This window comes from Haliotis cracherodii, unplaced genomic scaffold (assembly GCF_022045235.1).
Source record: "Haliotis cracherodii isolate W230 unplaced genomic scaffold, xgHalCrac1.p SCAF_1, whole genome shotgun sequence".
NCBI lineage: Eukaryota > Metazoa > Mollusca > Gastropoda > Lepetellida > Haliotidae > Haliotis > Haliotis cracherodii.
Window position 1 is genome coordinate 1,815,360 of NW_027266264.1, and position 18,165 is coordinate 1,833,524.

The 18,165-nt window shown below is 40.6% G+C and overlaps 1 protein-coding gene across 1 annotated transcript in view; it reads right to left on the reverse strand.

The window, feature by feature from the left end:
- Nucleotides 1–14,793: 14,793 nt before the first annotated feature.
- LOC139471307 (A disintegrin and metalloproteinase with thrombospondin motifs gon-1-like) overlaps nt 14,794–18,165 on the reverse strand; it is an 86,332-nt gene continuing 82,960 nt past the window's right edge. The window contains exons 15-16 of the mRNA XM_071253617.1: nt 17,527–17,689; nt 14,794–16,889 (exon numbers count right to left, since the gene is read on the reverse strand). Of these exons, the coding sequence (XP_071109718.1) occupies nt 16,777–16,889; nt 17,527–17,689 (276 nt within the window). The 3' untranslated portion in view covers nt 14,794–16,776. The remainder of the gene's footprint in view (nt 16,890–17,526; nt 17,690–18,165) is intronic.

The following is an 18,165-nucleotide window of genomic DNA, read 5'->3' on the forward strand; positions in this document are numbered from 1 at the left end:
ACTTGGTCGACTCTTCTCACGTCCGCGTCTATGAATGTTCATGGATGTTTGGTTTTCTATGAATTATTGCCTTCAGATACATCCCCATCTTTTGAGCATCCTCCCAAATATGCTTAGTTTCGTTCCATATGTTTCTGTCATTAGCAGAAGGATGCACACACGTTTCTGTGCGGTTGATAATTGTAGCAGAGAAATTACCCTGGACAAGTGAGCCGGTGTATGGCTTTAAGAGAACTTTAGTGTACTGGATGGTGGGTTAAGTATTCAGGTCTCTGTCAGTTAGATAGCAGTTACACAAATCTGCCATTTGGACACGAACCAAGAAAACAGGACAAAAACCTGAAAACAACACTTCATGATTAACGTGGACTTCACAACAAAACCAGATCTTTCGAAAATATATCACTACAATATTTATACGCGAAAGAATGCACGCGTGTATTTCATCATGTATGCATTAGCAATAAATCGGTACATTCTGAAAGTGGGAAATGATTATGTAGACAAACCATGTGATTGTTTTTGCATAGACGTATGGCAACAAATATACACATATATAGCGACATGTAGTGAAACAACCATTGTGTTTTTGCGATAGTTGCGGCATAGCTTGAACACATTATGCGAGATAGAAACAGGTTGTATGATCAACACACGTCTCGGTGGCAGGCTCAACATCTCATGCACGTGTTTCCCTCCATCAGTGACTTGGTCGACCTCAAGCAGCAACTCTGGCACGTGCACTGAAGACGTTGATTGTGACATTCCTGAATGTATCCTCGCTGGAATGGCGGTGATCACCTACAGGCAGCTGATAAGCGTACTTCGACAAACGCAGGTAACAGTTGTAAGAACATTTCTGAAGTCTAACTGAGACAAGATGTGTTTCTGTTAGTGCACATTTAAATATAGAGCTATCTATTTTCCATCCTATTGTTTCGTCTCTATGAACAACATTATAATGAGTGAGTGAGTGAGTATGGTTTTACTCCGCTTTTAGCAATATTCCAACTATATCACGGCTGAGGGCACCAGAAATATGCTTCACACATTGAACCCATGTCGGGAATCGAACCCGGGTCTTCGGCGTGACGAGCGGCGAACACTTTAACCACTAGGCCACCCGACCGCCCTGAACAACATTGCAGAGTGGGATTGGTGTGCGAAAAAGGCATTCTAATCAAAAGCAACCTGGTTGCTGATGCTGCAGGACGCCTGGAGGTATGACCACCCGCGTGCGGTCAGACTTAAACATCAGTAGACAAACGCCGTGCTACTGGATTGGCATCCATCTTGTGTACGATGCACTCCACTAGTAAGTGCGTACGCCTCTTGTAAGTTCGCTTCTTTGGCTACATTGGGGCATTCTGCTAGACGTACACCCTTTGGATACATCGTCACAACCTGCTTGACATACACTGCTAGTATGTTCACGACGTTGGCTACATCGTCACAACCTGCTTGACGTACGCTGCTAGTATGTTCACGACGTTGGCTACATCGTCACAACCTGCTTGACGTACGCTGCTAGTAAGTTCACGACTTTGGCTACATCGTCACAACCTGCTTGACATACACTGCTAGTATGTTCACGACGTTGGCTACATCGTCACAACCTGCTTGACGTACGCTGCTAGTAAGTTCGCGACGTTGGATACATCCTATGTGCATGCAGACCCAGTAAGACCCAGTGTCCAGTTCCACAAAACGAACGCAGCTCTAAGATCGTTTAAATTTTGAAATTTGAAATACAACTGCCTACACAAATATATACCCATGTTTAATTGTGTGAACAGAAACAAATTTGTTTCGTAGGAAACATAACGCAGGACGCCGGATGCCATTTTAAAAGTACTTTTAGGTTTATGTATACTGCAATTCACAAAAACTGCCCGAAAACCCTTTACTTGAATACCGATTTTCCATCAGTGCTCAATCAGTTTTCACGACATCAGTCAAAAGTCCTCTGACAATTTTAATATTTACTCATGGCTGGAACTATCCACGTTTGCCAGTACTTTGCCTCACGGCGATCAGGAATACAGTTAGCATGAGCTTTCTCAACATGCACTGAACAAACATGGCCGTAAGTGCCTTCTTCTCCAATATCAAGCCTATACGATTTGAGGCAAGTGAAACAATCCCGTTATCTGCGCTATGTTAACAACCTTCCCGGTGAGAAGGCGAGCTTCCACTTTCCACAATTGCACTTTTTGTGGCCAGCCCGAGTCAAGGAAAACGCCAAAGACAATCAGCGAAATTGAGATTTATGATAATATTTTTTCCTTTCTATTTCTTTATCGCGAGATGGATGCAAAGCGAGCAAGTGGGTAACGCGCATCTGCCTAACGCCAAGCCACCTCACTGCAGCGCTAATGCATGTGCAGTTCTGCACATGATGATAACCAAGCCTGGATTAATGTTTCATGATCGAGTGGTATTTCCTTTCGTTTTTCGTCCTGTGAGTGTCAGAATGTGCAATTAAATTCCCTTTCGTGCGAATGGTTAACTTCATTTTTTGTTCCCGTGTTCCAGTTTGGAACGGTAAATACCTTCCCGAATCAATAACGGAAACGGAGCCTGTGCGAAATGGATCTCCGTTTTAGAAAACAAATTGTGAATTATTGTTCCCGTAGAAGTCTACTTGGCTCTGGTATGTTTTGCTACTTTATCATATCAGTAAAGAAACTTAAGCGATGATATGGGTATGAAACACATCTTACGGACTCTATTTTTACACCCAGATCTGGTTTACCAGTAGAACGTCACGTAATATTTCCAAGATCTCATTCAATTGCCGTGACCTCTTGTCCTCTTTATAGTTCCATGTTCCATTCAACAGACTTGTATACCTGTATACAACAAATAATGAGTGAGTAAATGTGGTTTTACGCCGCTTTGAGCAACAATCCAGCAATACCACGGGGGACACCAGAAATGGGCTTCACCTATAATAGGGAATCGAACCCGGGTCTTCGGCGTGACGAGCGAATGCTTTAACACTAGGCTACCCGACCGCCCCGTAAACAATGAATACAACGCTAAGACTCGCATCTTTTGCTAGAAACCCTCATTAAAAATAGGGGACAGTGGTCTTCATCTAGACATAACTTCTTATCTATATGGTACTGGCAAATTGCAATGATATCATCATATCTGCTGGGTAGTAGGCGATCAGATCTAATGGGTTCTAATGGTTGGTGTGATGAGATGGTGACCGCGTCTGTGGTCTAGTTTAGAGCGTCCGCCCGGGGATCACCATATCAAAAGGCGTTAAAATTTTGAAGTTGTTGGTATCCTGCCTGGCGCTCGGCATCAAGGGGCTAAAATGAGGACTGGTCGGCTCGGAGACTACTCTGTCTGCGTTGAGTATTCCTGTTAAACTGCTGCATAGTATCTCAAGTATAAGTGCAATAATCGTGGACGCGACGTTAAATCCCATTTCACCTGATCTCACCTGTGATGAGATGGTGGCGCCGAACTAGGCTGGAATAATGGAGTTATATTTTTATTACCAAGGTGCTCACGTAATTTGCTGGAGACCCGTTTTATTACAACATAAATCTTGATTATCGATTAGATGGTCTCCACTTTGCGACGCCATTTTATTTGAAGCAAATGCAAGTCAAATGATTGGTCAATAAGAGGGACATAGAAGGGACATAACTAGTAATAGCCATTGGCGGCGCTACAGTCGAGTCCAGAAATTCCAGCTTTCTTCTGCGAGGGTGGAAACAGGACATTTATAGTCAGTTAACTACCTTCCGTCGGGAAGATGGGCTATTACGTGTGAATAACAAACGAACTCCATAAAATAATGTTATGTAAATATTTCAAGCTTGTGCTAAATATATACTCAACACACTTCTAATATTAGCTACACCCTAAACAAGAATTGTTACTCTTAGAACAACCACAACAGCGCTAAAACATAAAACTTAAGCCTTTTTTTATGAAAGTCAAAGCAAGAACTTGTACGTGTATATCACAACGAGGCTGTGTTATTTCAGATAAGAATATGGTCACAAAAAATGAAACATTCAAACACATCACTTAATCAGTTGTGATTTTCTTGCACTTGCTACAAAGGCCTACGGAATATTTCCCATGATCAATCAAGAATGATTTATGACCCTGCCGGCCCACCATACGTGCGGTAAAAAACCCCGAAACTCTTCCTGACGTCAACAATGTTGCAGACACTTGTCTTTAATTGGGCCTCTTGACTGTACACTACGAAGGAAGTGCGTCAGAAAGCTGTTAATGCACGTTTGACGAAAATTAGGATTGTCCAACTACTCATTTCGGGAAAAATTCTACATGTTCCATGTGGGCTCTGACTCGAACTTTAGAGTGGCCAAGACGACGGACGGCGAGAGGAACGTTGACTGCTGTCGGCGTCAGATGAATTTTGGACAGGCGCCTCTCGTTAACTGAGGTTCTTTAATTCAAGACCAATTAAAGACGCTCGAATACGCCCGTTGAAGTTTGGTACAATGGAAGTTGTTAGGTCAGAGTGACACCATGATGCCGAAGGAATGCAAAATGTTTCCTCCACAGTTTTGTTTTTCCATGCCCTTCAGATATTCTGCTGAGGGCGTATTTCTCTGACGTAACAACAAACTGACGCTTGAGTACGTGAACTGGAAGATGACGTCGCGTGTAGATAGAAATCCATCTCAACAGACGCTGGTGTCTGGTGTAATTTTTTTGTTATTGTTATCTGTAGTGTGAGGAAACAGTTGACCAGATGGCTGTAGGGCAGGAAGGCATGCCACTACCAGGATGGCATATTCTTCGAGCTCATGAATGGGTAGGGTTAGCTAGTGGGTACTTTCTGGGTACAGATGATAGGAACCCCATTATACCCAAAACTTCATCTTGCGGACAGGACAAGTCCGGATTAAGGAGATGTCGCTGCACACACATGACGTGAAGATCCGTGTTAGAGCTGCACTTCAGCAACCCATGCTTGTCGTAAGAGGCAACTGACGGGATCGGGTGGTCAGGCTCGCTGACTTGGTTGATGATGTCATCGTATCCCAATCGCGAAGATCAATACTGGATCAATCACTGGATTGTCTGGTCCAGACTCGAATAGACCGCCATTATATAGCTTGAATACTGCTGAGTGCGGCGTAAAATAACAAACAAACAAACAAACAAGACGGATTATCTGTACTTGTATACTAACTGACAAACGGAAATTGTCCATGTCCATATTTGAAACGCATTGGTGGCAATGTTACCACAAATAGCGCATTCCACTATCGGTAATTTGTTACTGGAACAAAACAAACTAAAAAAGATTTTACCATTCGTTTGTGTCACAAATATGACTTATGAAAGGGTTCTTTAGACATCCACTGACCTACCCACCTGAACTAGAAATACAGGAGGCCAGGCTCCAGGAGATGCTCTATCACCTCCAGCCTTTGGTGTTTCATTTCACAACTTTCCAGGTATAATCGAGCATGCTCTTTCTACAAACTATTCAAAGAGCGTCACACGACTCTTGGTGTGACGTTGTTTGATCAAGGTTACAACCTCCAAGGCCTCAGTAAAGGTTGCGAAAAGTGTTATATTGACATGTAGAGGACATTTCAAAATTTGCCGCATCAATGACAAAAATGATGTCCCAATTCCCTATTTTATCTTGTACCAAATGTTCATGTTCATTCTTAGGTGGTGAATTGTCTTGCTTTTGCATGTGTTTATGATGGGTGACACCGGGGGAGCAGGATACGCAGAGCTTTTCGCGAACACCTGGTATCATCACTATTTGACAGTGATTCATTAGCACATGATCATGATATAGTCGGAATCGTACAATCAAATGAATGTTGAAAAGGGTTTTGTTGCTTTTAGTTATGTATCAACACCACCCGATGGAGACTCAGGTCAGAATACGCCGTCATCACCTTGCTATATGTATCTTAGTTGTATAGTCTGCGGTGCGGACCGTTCGTCTTTGCATCAGCACCTGTCTCGAGCACACTCGATTATATCCAGAGCACGATGACGTGGCTGTACTGTTACTGAGATGGGCGTTGAACACACAGACAGATCAGCAAGCACGGACATCACCGATTGACGCCATGTTGGAACATGAAACATCTGCAACATGGACCAATCTTGGACATACCTGCTCAGAAGAAAATGTTGAAACAATGTTCTGAATAATATACTTTTCAGATCAAAAGCATTTTGATTATTTGTTTGTTGTGTAACGCAGCATGCAGCAATAAGCCAACTGTATGACGTAAATAATCGAGTCTGGACCAGACAATCCAGTGATTGATGAACATCGATCTATGCAATGAGGTATCATGCATTGACCAAGTCCGCGAGCCTTACCACCCGATCCCCTTAGCATGGCCGACAGTCCATTCAGTGGAGTAGTATGGTGTAAATAGGCGGAGCTGTGGTCTGTATGTCCTGTTGCTCAGACAAAGCCTGACCACCCGATCCCCTTAGCATGGCCGACAGTCCATTCAGTGGAGTAGTATGGGTGTAAATAGGCGGAGCTGTGGTCTGTATGTCCTGTTGCTCAGACACATACACCGACACCAGTGTACATGTTTCACGAGTACAAAACGGCATTCCCGTCACCAGTCATGCTAGACATTCACTTCAGCTTAAAAGAATGTGTATATTTACTCACTCACGGTAAAATAGTTCTCCTCTTGTAAAAACCGCCCATGTTCATTAAAATACACGTTCATTTCATTTTTAAATGGAATGTGCGTCCGATGGTCTGTATATACATAAGTAGATAAATAGCTCAACTATTCCAGCAGTGCATTCTTAGATATATCTATCACACTCTTGGCATAATTATACAATATCAGTACAAATTAAACACTGCGGTATTTGTGTTTGATTGACTATATCATTTGCAGAAGCTCCCAACGTTAAAAGTTCAATAAACATATTTCAATGACGAGCATACTTGCCCAGTCGTAATGCAAATGTCATCAATTGCCTATCAAGTCGATTCCTTAACGCCCAGTATTGTGCACACATGTATACTATATAAAGTCTGCAAAGCCTTCAATCTATATTAAATTCCGTGTGTCATATCTAAATATTGACTCAATCCTAATGTTACCAGCCCGCGTGCATGTCACGTGGTCCCTCTGTATGCACACTGAATGCATACATTCCGCACCCCCGCCTCCGTGTTTTGAAAGGGTAGGTTCCGAATGTACCGACAATGGGGCTTTTATGCCAGGTAATTTAAGCGTGTAAAAGGTGTATTTGACGTCCAGACAGAGGTAATTCAATATGACGTTAACCGACAGGGTGGTATTTATGTTTTGCCGACAACTGTAGTAATTAGTTTGATGATTCTATAAATATTATTTCTCTCAGATTGTTTTTCGTAGGCACTAATAAAACACGTGAACGTGTATCTTGCTTATGTTTTAGCAAAATGATCTGCAATGTTTGGTTTTGCCAACAACGTATTTTAATGTCATGGAAGGTACAACATCGAACTCTTTGTCATAAGGTAGTCTTGCCTTCACAATATCGACTTATCACCCCAAGCACGACACGTGGACCATATTATTGTTTTGTCCTATAATCCTGAAAAAAATCGACGGAGAACCCAACTCAGTGAGTGAGTGAGTGAGTGAGTGAATGGATTTCAATAGTCCATGATGGCAGGGAACAGATATGTAACGAATTGAACAGCGAATCAACCACCGTGACAACTGAAATACTGATCTAACCATCATGACAAATGAAAAACTGTTCTAACCATCGTGACAAATGAAATTCTGTTCTAACCATCGTGACAAATGAAATACTGATCTAACCATCGTGACAACTGAAATAATAATCTAACCATCGTGACAACGAAAATACTGATCTAACCATCGTGACAACTGAAATACTGTTCTAACCATCGTGACAAATGAAATACTGATCTAACCATCGTGACAACTGAAATACTGTTCTAACCACCGTGACAACTTAAATACTGATCTAACCATCGTGACAACTGAAATACTGATCTAACCATCGTGACAACTTAAATACTGATCTAACCATCGTGACAACTGAAATAATAATCTAACAATCGTGACAACTGAAATACTGATCTAACCATCGTGACAACTTAAATACTGATCTAACCATCGTGACAACTTAAATACTGATCTAACCATCGTGACAAATGAAATACTGTTCTAACCATCGTGACAACGCAAATACTGATCTAACCATCGTGACAAATGAAATACTGATCTAACCATCGTGACAACTGAAATACTGTTCTAACCATCCCGACAAATGAAATACTGTTCTAACCATCGTGACAAATGAAATACTGTTCTAACCATCGTTACAACCTAAATACTGATCTAACCATCGTGACAAATGAAATACTGTTCTAACCATTGTGACAACTGAAATACTGATCTAACCATCGTGACAACTGAAATAATAATCTAACCATCGTGACAACGCAAATACTGTTCTAACCATCGTGAAAACTGAAATACTGATCTAACCATCGTAACAACTGAAATACTGTTCTAACCATCGTGACAACTGAAATACTGATCTAACAATCGTGACAAATGAAATACTGATCTAACCATCGTGACAACTGAAATACTGTTCTAACCATCGTGACAACTGAAATACTGTTCTAACCATCGTGACAACTGAAAAATACTGTCTTAACCATCCCGACAACTGAAATACTGATCTAACCATCGTGACAAATGAAATACTGATCTAACCATCGTGACAAATGAAATACTGTTCTAACCATCGTGACAACTAAAAAATACTGTCTTAACCATCGTGACAACTGGAAAATACTGTCTTAACCATCGTACAACTGAAATACTGATCTAACAATCGTGACAAATGAAATACTGTTCAAACCATCGTGACAACTGAAATAATAATCTAACCATCGTGACAACTTAAATACTGATCTAACCATCGTGACAACTTAAATACTGATCTAACCATCGTGACAACGCAAATACTGTTCTAACCATCGTGACAAATGAAATACTGTTCTAACAATCGTGACAAATGAAATACTGTTCTAACCATCGTGACAAATGAAATACTGATCTAACCATCATGACAAATGAAATACTGTTCTAATCATCGTGACAACTTAAATACTGATCTAACCATCGTGACAAATGAAATACTGTTCTAACCATCGTGACAACTTAAATACTGATCTAACCATCGTGACAAATGAAATACTGTTCTAACCATCGTGACAACTGAAATACTGATCTAACCATCGTGACAACTGAAATAATAATCTAACCATCGTGACAACTGAAATACTGTTCTAACCATCGTGACAACCTAAATACTGATCTAACCATCGTGACAACTGAAATACTGTTCTCACCACCATGACAACTGAAATACTGATCTAACCATCGTGACAACTGAAATACTGTTCTAACCATCGTGACAAATGAAATACTGATCTAACCATCGTGACAACTTAAATACTGATCTAACAATCGTGACAACTTAAATACTGATCTAACCATCGTGACAAATGAAATACTGATCTAACCATTGTGACAACGCAAATACTGTTCTAACCATCGTGACAACTGAAATACTGTTCTAACCATCGTAACAACCTAAATACTGATCTGACCATCGTGACAAATGAAATACTGTTCTAAGCGTCGGGACAACTGAAATACTGATCTAACCATCGTGACAACTGAAATAATAATCTAACAATCGTGACAACTTAAATACTGATCTAACCATCGTGACAACTTAAATACTGATCTAACCATCGTGACAAATGAAATACTGATCTAACCATCGTTACAACGCAAATACTGTTCTAACCATCGTGACAAATGAAATACTGTTCTAACCATCGTAACAACCTAAATACTGATCTGACCATCGTGACAAATGAAATACTGTTCTAACCATCGTGACAACTGAAATACTGATCTAACCATCGTGACAACTGAAATAATAATCTAACCATCGTGACAACGCAAATACTGATCTAACCATCGTGACAAATGAAATACTGATCTAAACATCGTGACAAATGAAATACTGTTCTAACCATCGTGACAACTGAAATACTGATCTAACCATCGTGACAACTGAAAAATACTGTCTTAACCATCATGACAACTGGAAAATACTGTCTTAACCATCCCGACAACTGAAATACTGATCTAACCATCGTGACAACTGAAATACTGTTCTAACCATCGTGACAACTTAAATACTGTCTTAACCATCCCGACAACTGAAATACTGATCTAACCATCGTGACAACTGAAATTCTGATCTAACCATCGTGACAACTGAAATACTGTTCTAACCATCGTGACAAATGAAATACTGTCTTAACCATCGCGACAAATGAAATACTGTCTTAACCATCGTGACAACTGGAAAATACTGTTCTAACCATCGTGACAACTGAAATATACTGTCTAAACCATCGTGACAACTGAAATATAGTTCTCACCATCGTGACAACTGGAAAATACTGTCTTAACCATCGTGACAACCGGAAAATACTCTCTTAACCATCGTGACAACGCAAATACTGTTCTAACCGTCGCTAAGAACAAGTCACTCACCTGTTTTAACCTGCTAAATGTCATTCACAATCCTGGATGCAGAGAACAATGGAAGGTACGCACCTGCACTCAACACATGTTCGAACTCAATCAAAACCACATTATGCTTTACAACCACACACATATTCAAAGCCAAATTAGAAAACGTTACAAAGGCTGCGAAAAGTTCCTTGTCGCGGTACCCTTACAACTTTAATGCGAACCACACAAAGTTAAAGAAGTTAATTGGTGACATTTTATTGTCCAACAAGACCGATTAGAGTACGCCTCCTAACCGGGCATTTCATGCAGCACATTAGATGATGTTTTAATAACGTAGCCTTATACTCAGTAACATCCATTTCAAACTTATTTCAGAAAAAAGGCACACACTTTCTACAGACAGAAATGAACTTTATTCGTACTCTCTCTTCGTCGTGGCTTATTATAACGCTGCAACAGATTCCCGCTCATGCAAGTGCGTTCCAGTGCATGTGTGCATTCTGCATTATGTTGATGCTATCAGGGCGTGGACGGGTCCGTTCTATATGGAAGGCGTTCCCGATCTAACACAAGAACAACATATTGAGGAGCATTCGGCACTATAGGCTCCTTGTGACCAGGGGCTTTAAATGAAATATACTTCAACAGCCGAGTGGAATGTTGTATATTTGCCTTTCATTCACACCTATTTATTCAAGTTTGCCCACGTTGAGATTTGCATGTTATTGACAATGACACTTAAGGCTGTGAAAGCGTGTAAGGTGTTGGCAAAGCATGATAACTCAACCTGCCCTCGCTGCAGACCAGTTGGGTAACGCGGCGATGTAAAGCCGCACCTTTCCTGATGGAATGCGACGCGCTCTCTGAAATAGCTGTCTGTTTTGACTGCACGGTGTCGCATGAAACCAAGATGTGCTGTTTCCGTTCATCCAGATTTATTCTACTTAAAAGAGCTTATGGGTGGGCAGGGGTTGTAAGCCCATTTGCAAATTGCACATTTTATTGGTATAGGCACAAATGGGTTAATTACATAAATAACATAAAGCACTGTAGAGAATGAGTTAGTAACATCCAGGATAGATAGTTACCAGACAGAGATGGGGGCGATAACGTCATGTACCAATGAGGATATAAAGTTTATTTTTTGTGTCCGCGCAAAATAGATCTAATGCTCAGTATATTACTGTTATTATTTCAGACATTTACCACTTTAAAACCTGGAACAAAACATATAAACACCAATTGCCTTTATATCCCGAGCGATGGCTGGGGTGGCGTATGAGTCAGTGAGTGAGTTGGGTTCTACTCACACAGTGTCAGCGTAGGAGCCACCTTACTAATACCCTTAGCCTGGGAGGTTAGCTTGAGACAGGATAGCCTTCGGCGTGTGCATCACAACACGTAATGTTCTCCTTGGACAAGAGGATTCGAACAATCAAATTGTGTTTTTCAACATATTTTTACAGGACATCCAGCATTCCCAGCGAAAGGTTTACTTTGGGGGCTGAAACCTGCGGACAAATGTTTTTTTCCACTTATTTCCCATCGTTTGTAGCAATGATTCTCGACTGTGATTATGTAGACTGGACCTGTGTCACCGTTTTAAGGGTCAGATATGAAAACACTTGCGGTCTGATTCATTTCCCTGATGATATGTCGACTGTAATGTCATTACGAGCACAGCTTCCGATGTGTCGGTATTGTTGGTCGTTACTCTGGCTACAAAAGTACTGAGTTCATGTTTCAGTCAACCGTAGTTAATACAGCAATCTCAAAGTTCACCAAGATGTCCTTTTGTCCAAGACGAACTGGAACACTTCGCTTAATATTTGTAGTTCAGTCGACACCATCAAATAATCCAGTATATTCCCAATCGTGCACAAACCATTTGTAGCCATCTTTGTTTTTGCCATGGTTAACGGAGGCATTTGCTTTGAAACCACCACTTGCAGTTCTTATCTGAAGCAATTTTCTCAAACAACTGGTATACATTATTTTGGTAAAAACATCGACCCAAAGTATCACTTTTGACAACATTTACAGATTAGTGGGGCCGGAAACAGGGGGAGAGAACAGCTGCCAAGTCGGAGCGTTTCTGGTTTCAACTAAAAGTATCGGCAACAGACCCTCCACTATTTTGCGTCTGTGCATTTAGTGTACGATTGAGCTCCAGCGTAACACAGATACCATCTTGGTTTGTTTTGTAGTGTGGGCGATGTTGGAGAAATAATACACACGAAGTGGCCTAATGATTCTCGGGACTACATAACACGTAACCTGAATAGACTCCCTTTGTTTCCCATTCGGGTTTTGCTTAATCATCAAATAACAGAAGGAATCAGGACACATTCTCGAAACCAAGTGTGTCACAATGAGTAACCTTTATTATTTGTTATTTTATTGGATAAATGTATTTCGTTATTATCTTTGTTGAGTAATCGTATACTCGGGGCGGTTGGTTAGCTTAGTGGTTAAAGCGTTGGATTGACACGACGGAGACCGGGTTCGATTTCTCACATGGATACAATGTGTCTACCTGCACGCACAACGATGGGTGAACCCTAAAGGATACATACCATTCTTAGAGCAACGATAACAGCCTTGTCAGTTATTCAAATAAGACTAAAATATCTCAACTTTAAAATCATTATGGATGATGTCCAAACATATGTACCAAACAGTGGGCCTTTGAGAGTCGGGAAAGTTAGTGCTTGATGTTGCCACTGCGATTGGGGGAATGCACAAACTGAAAAAGAGGAAGCAGTATTTGAATAAACCCATTCTGTCCCAGCCAGCTGTCACGGGAGCTTGTAGTTATTCCCACTGACAAGGTCTCAAATAGCATAACCATTATCTACACGCATCACTTCATTAATGTATTAATGGACTGATCAAAGAACTTGGTATAAGTGACACGTCAAATAAAACTATGTGTAAGGACAGTATGTTTACTGAGAAATCTGCCCAAACCATGCATCAGCAGTAGTATGAGGGAGAGATAGACAGAGACAGAGAGACACAGAGAAAAATGTACCCCCAAATCCCTGCCTCAAAGCTCTAAGATTAACCATAATAAAGGTTGGACTCTCTTTATAAGTAGTTGAGACAAGTCGAATTAATTCTAAGTGGATTCCCAAAAACTCAAAGGATATACTTGACTTCCCAGAAGAGATCAAGAACCAGATTCAAGTCTGTCAAAACATCTGATTTTTCAACTTTGTACACCACTATCTCACACTACAAACATCAGGAACACATCATTCCTTGATCCATGGGGCATTGGTTACAAAACGTGGTGGACACCGATACAGTTACATCTCTATCGTCAGAGGTTCGCGACATTTTGTAAAAAATGAAAGGAAATGCCATCTGAAGTTTACTGAGAAAACAATTTGTGAAATGCTGAACTTCCTCATTGATAACACCTATGTACAATGTTGGGGTAAGGCATGTAGGCAAGAAGTAGGCATCCCCATGGGCACAATTGTACACTCCGTCTTGCTGATCTGTTTCTTTGTGCATATAAATCGGACTCATCCATATTGAAACATTGTCGAGTATAATACTAAAAAGGCTTCATCGAAGCTGAGTGAGTTTGTGAGTAAGAGTGTATGGCGTCACGCCGCCTTTAGCAATAATCCATCAATATCACGACAGGGGACACCACAAGTGCGAATTATGTACCCATGTAGGAATCAATGCCAACATTTCTAATCGGCAATGCCATCTACTCAAATCGATTTAACGTTGTATGAAATGCCCCACTGTTAAATAGTTCAGATGTGTTTGAGATTTATGAGCGCTTCCAGCTAAACTGACATTAGTCTTGCAATTTATCTAAATTATCTTGTGTCTTTGTTTGCAGTATACGTAGTCTGCATGGAGTAAATGACAACGACGTTTCCGGATCTAGTTAGTCCTTGTACATTGATACTAAGACTTGAACTTCAACCATTGTCTTCGAAATGCTCGTGACTCTAATAAGACTCCAAATGCCAGTATTTACCACTGTTTATAAGTGAAACATCGGGCAATAAAACGTCTCCAGATTTGCGATAATAGCTGGTGAAGGGGAGGCTTCATATATACACTGAAGATAAATAAAAGTGACAACGTTTTCCCCCCAAATCAATACAAACCTCCATTAAAAACTCAGACACTGCAATCTCGCCCAAAACAACAAATCTGTAAATAATCTAAAAATCGACATATTTTATTCGGACTCAAAATAAGCAGAATTGCAGTTAACTAATATGCACATTGGCTATGTTACACAATTGTACAGACTAATGCCAAATCTCCTTACATATAATCGGGCCTGTAGACATGTTTCACTGGTCTTGTGATCCATGTCTGGCGTCAGCAACACACTAACTGTGTCATAATAGTATTTACAACACATGTACAAATCTTCAAAATCTGACTGTAGAGAGATATAATGACAGAACATGCACATGTAGATAATCTGTAACTGTCGGAGTGAATATTAAGAAAATTGTACAAATGTGAAATGTTACACTCAGTCCAGATAAACACACATCCCCTGTCTCCCGACGAATGACTTAGCATCTCTTTTGTGAGAGCATATCATTATTGGTGTTAATTTACTTTCCTGTAATATCTTGATAAAATTAGTATTCGAATACAAACGTCAGACAAGATCTCTGGATATTACAATCAAAACATTTAATTTTTAAATTGGTCCACGAAATGTGTATTTAAATGAGAGACATGAGTTAAAGTCGCTGTTATGACTTGTATCTGTGGTCGTTAGAAGACCCTCACCTCTCCAGAATCGTCATCAGTCGTCCTAGTTGATGACAATGGGTACATGCAAGGTAGAGCTCTTAAGATTATCTAAGGTTATCACAGACAGGAAGCGGAATATGCACTGCATCATGGGATTAAGTTAAAATACCACCTAGCACCACATCCCAAATGGGTAGCCTACCCTGCGTTTGTGTAGTGATGTACTATTCAGGGCTCGGCACTTCAAAGCGAAGATGTAGTTAATAAAACATTAATGAGTACAACTTGACACTGAGTACATCTTAAGATTGAGTACAACTTAACCTGAAGCATATACTGATGACCACAGGCTAATCAACCGTGCACGTGACATTTCATTTGTGAAAATGGTTGTGAAATCCTCAGCAAATGGCAGTAAATGTAAATTTAGTAAAATTATAAAGTGAAATGTGGCAGAAGTTGAGAATACCCCGTTACTATTTGTATACCTAGTAATGTTGGCCTTACGATGTATGATAGCTCCTGGTTATGTGGCATTCCTAGTGGAACTTAGGGAACAAGGTGAGGATTGCATCCATTGATATGTTCTCCCAATGGACTTGGATCGAAAGTGCAGCTGCCTCGCATCCAATTGTCATCACTATCCAACAGAATCTGGTCAGAATTTTAGTTTTATAACTTAGTTCGTAAATGTACTGAAGTGTTACTTTTTTTAAAATTCAATATACATGAAATGTTTCAATTATCATATTATTTAAATCGGTTGTCAGTGTTAACTCAGTAGTTGCTTAACTTTTGATCATCAGTATATTAGGTTTTTACCGCCGGAATCAGATTCACGTGACCAACTTCGTCTTCATGAATTGGTTAATATTTCTCCCAAATCATGTGGCCTGAGCATAGCTATATTATGGCACTTAGAAACATATGTCTATAGCGGGGCAAATCCATGCAAACTGAATAACATTAGCTCGTATGTACAAAACATTGGTCGAGGAACATAAATGCAGTGATTCCACTCATTTCACTGGTTGCCTGATCTGAAGCACACAACTGACACGTCAAGCCCTTCTAGCGAGGACTCCCGAACACTCCCCCTAAACGTCAGCTGACACCAGATCACAGTTAAAAACACGTGTGTCGTAAATATTGTTCACCTCCAGACCGTAGTCTGAGGATGAATTACATAGAAATCTATTGGAGTAAAGAAGTATTTATGAAGACCAGGCATGTTCAAAAACAAGATGTCCATGATGACTTCACACTGTGTTGACGGACCACGTGTATAAGGTATCCTGGACCGTCCTACAGAGCACCGTATGTCTCAGTATAGCACTATATAGTGTCACCAGCACACCCTTTCTCCTACGTGTCCCTTGCACTGTCAGTCAGTATATACAGGCAGCACGATGTACTCTGAAGGTTCTCATGTTTCGTTTGAACAGGAGAGGCAGCACATTTTGGCGTAATATCCATATCTGCAAAGCCTTGCCTTCTTCACCAGCTGGCACTGCGAGAAGGAATCGGTACAGGCACCTCCTGGAAGTTAAACAGGAAATTAAGTCTTGCTTCGATGGAATCGGTACAGAGATCTTGTGAAAGATATAGAGAATCTCACCCGGGTGTCTTTTGATATCAAATATATCAACGAGTGTTGATGTATTTGATAACAAAAGACACGAGGGTGAGATTTTATTTATCATCCAACGTCATTCGTCCAACATTTTAGTTTGTAGACTGTAATAAGCAGTGTCTTAGTGTAAAAGGTATTGCTAACAGCTTCAGTAGCAGAGCCATTAGTGATGTCATTTGAATGGTCTGCAAAGGAATTTTGTGAAAGATAAACAGGAAATTAAGTCTTGCTTAGATGGAATCGGTACAGGAATCTTGTGAAAGATAAACAGATAAATTAGTTTACGTTTGGTAGAAGGAATAGATGAATAGATTATAAAAGTACACAACCCTTTCTATAAACAAACGGGCAATAGTCTTCCTGAGTCCAGCTTGAAATGAAGATGTGACAGTAATAGTAAATTGATTTCGCAGAAAACACTTTTTATGTCAAACATAGTTAACCTCGATTTACTGCAGAAGCCTAGTTCAGCTCAAAATATGAAATATACACTGACAATGCAAAGACAGCTTCATTGCCAGATTGTACTGAACGCCACCCCACCTGACTTGCTGGTAGGTTTTGGTCTTGCTACACACGACTGAGTGTTGCATGGCTCTCGTGTTCTAGGCTTGGACCTTGCAGGGCACTCTGCACTTGGCTGTTGGTTGGGATCCAGACACTTGACCTCCCGCGTCCTGTAGCCAGTTCCACACGACTTCGAACACTGCAAATAGAGGTTACAATGGACTGAGAACATGAAGCTTGTATTTGATCAGACAACTCCTCGAGGGAGGATCCATAAATACTTCATGAAAGCCCCAAATTGTAAAGCAAGATATTGATGACATCCTGAGGCAGTTAAAGAACCTTTAAATGTCAAACACGGTTGTGAATCAAAATTAGAAGTGAACCAGCTAATACCATTCTGTGTCAGTAAATATACGCTGGTTATGTGTTTACAAGAATATTAATGCTTTTGTCGGTTGGGTATCGGACGTAAACGGCATCTGACTGAAGAGGCACTGGACTTTGGGCTCTGCACCCACTTAGATCAGATAGAACATTCCAACATACAAGACTGTTGTACGAATAACTTATAACCCGTTTGAGCGCTTGAAACCAAGGACTTGCAACTTGTTTATGTTCAAGGTGAAACTGCAGAATGTCGCGAAGGTCACACAAGGACTTTGGCTGAACAAC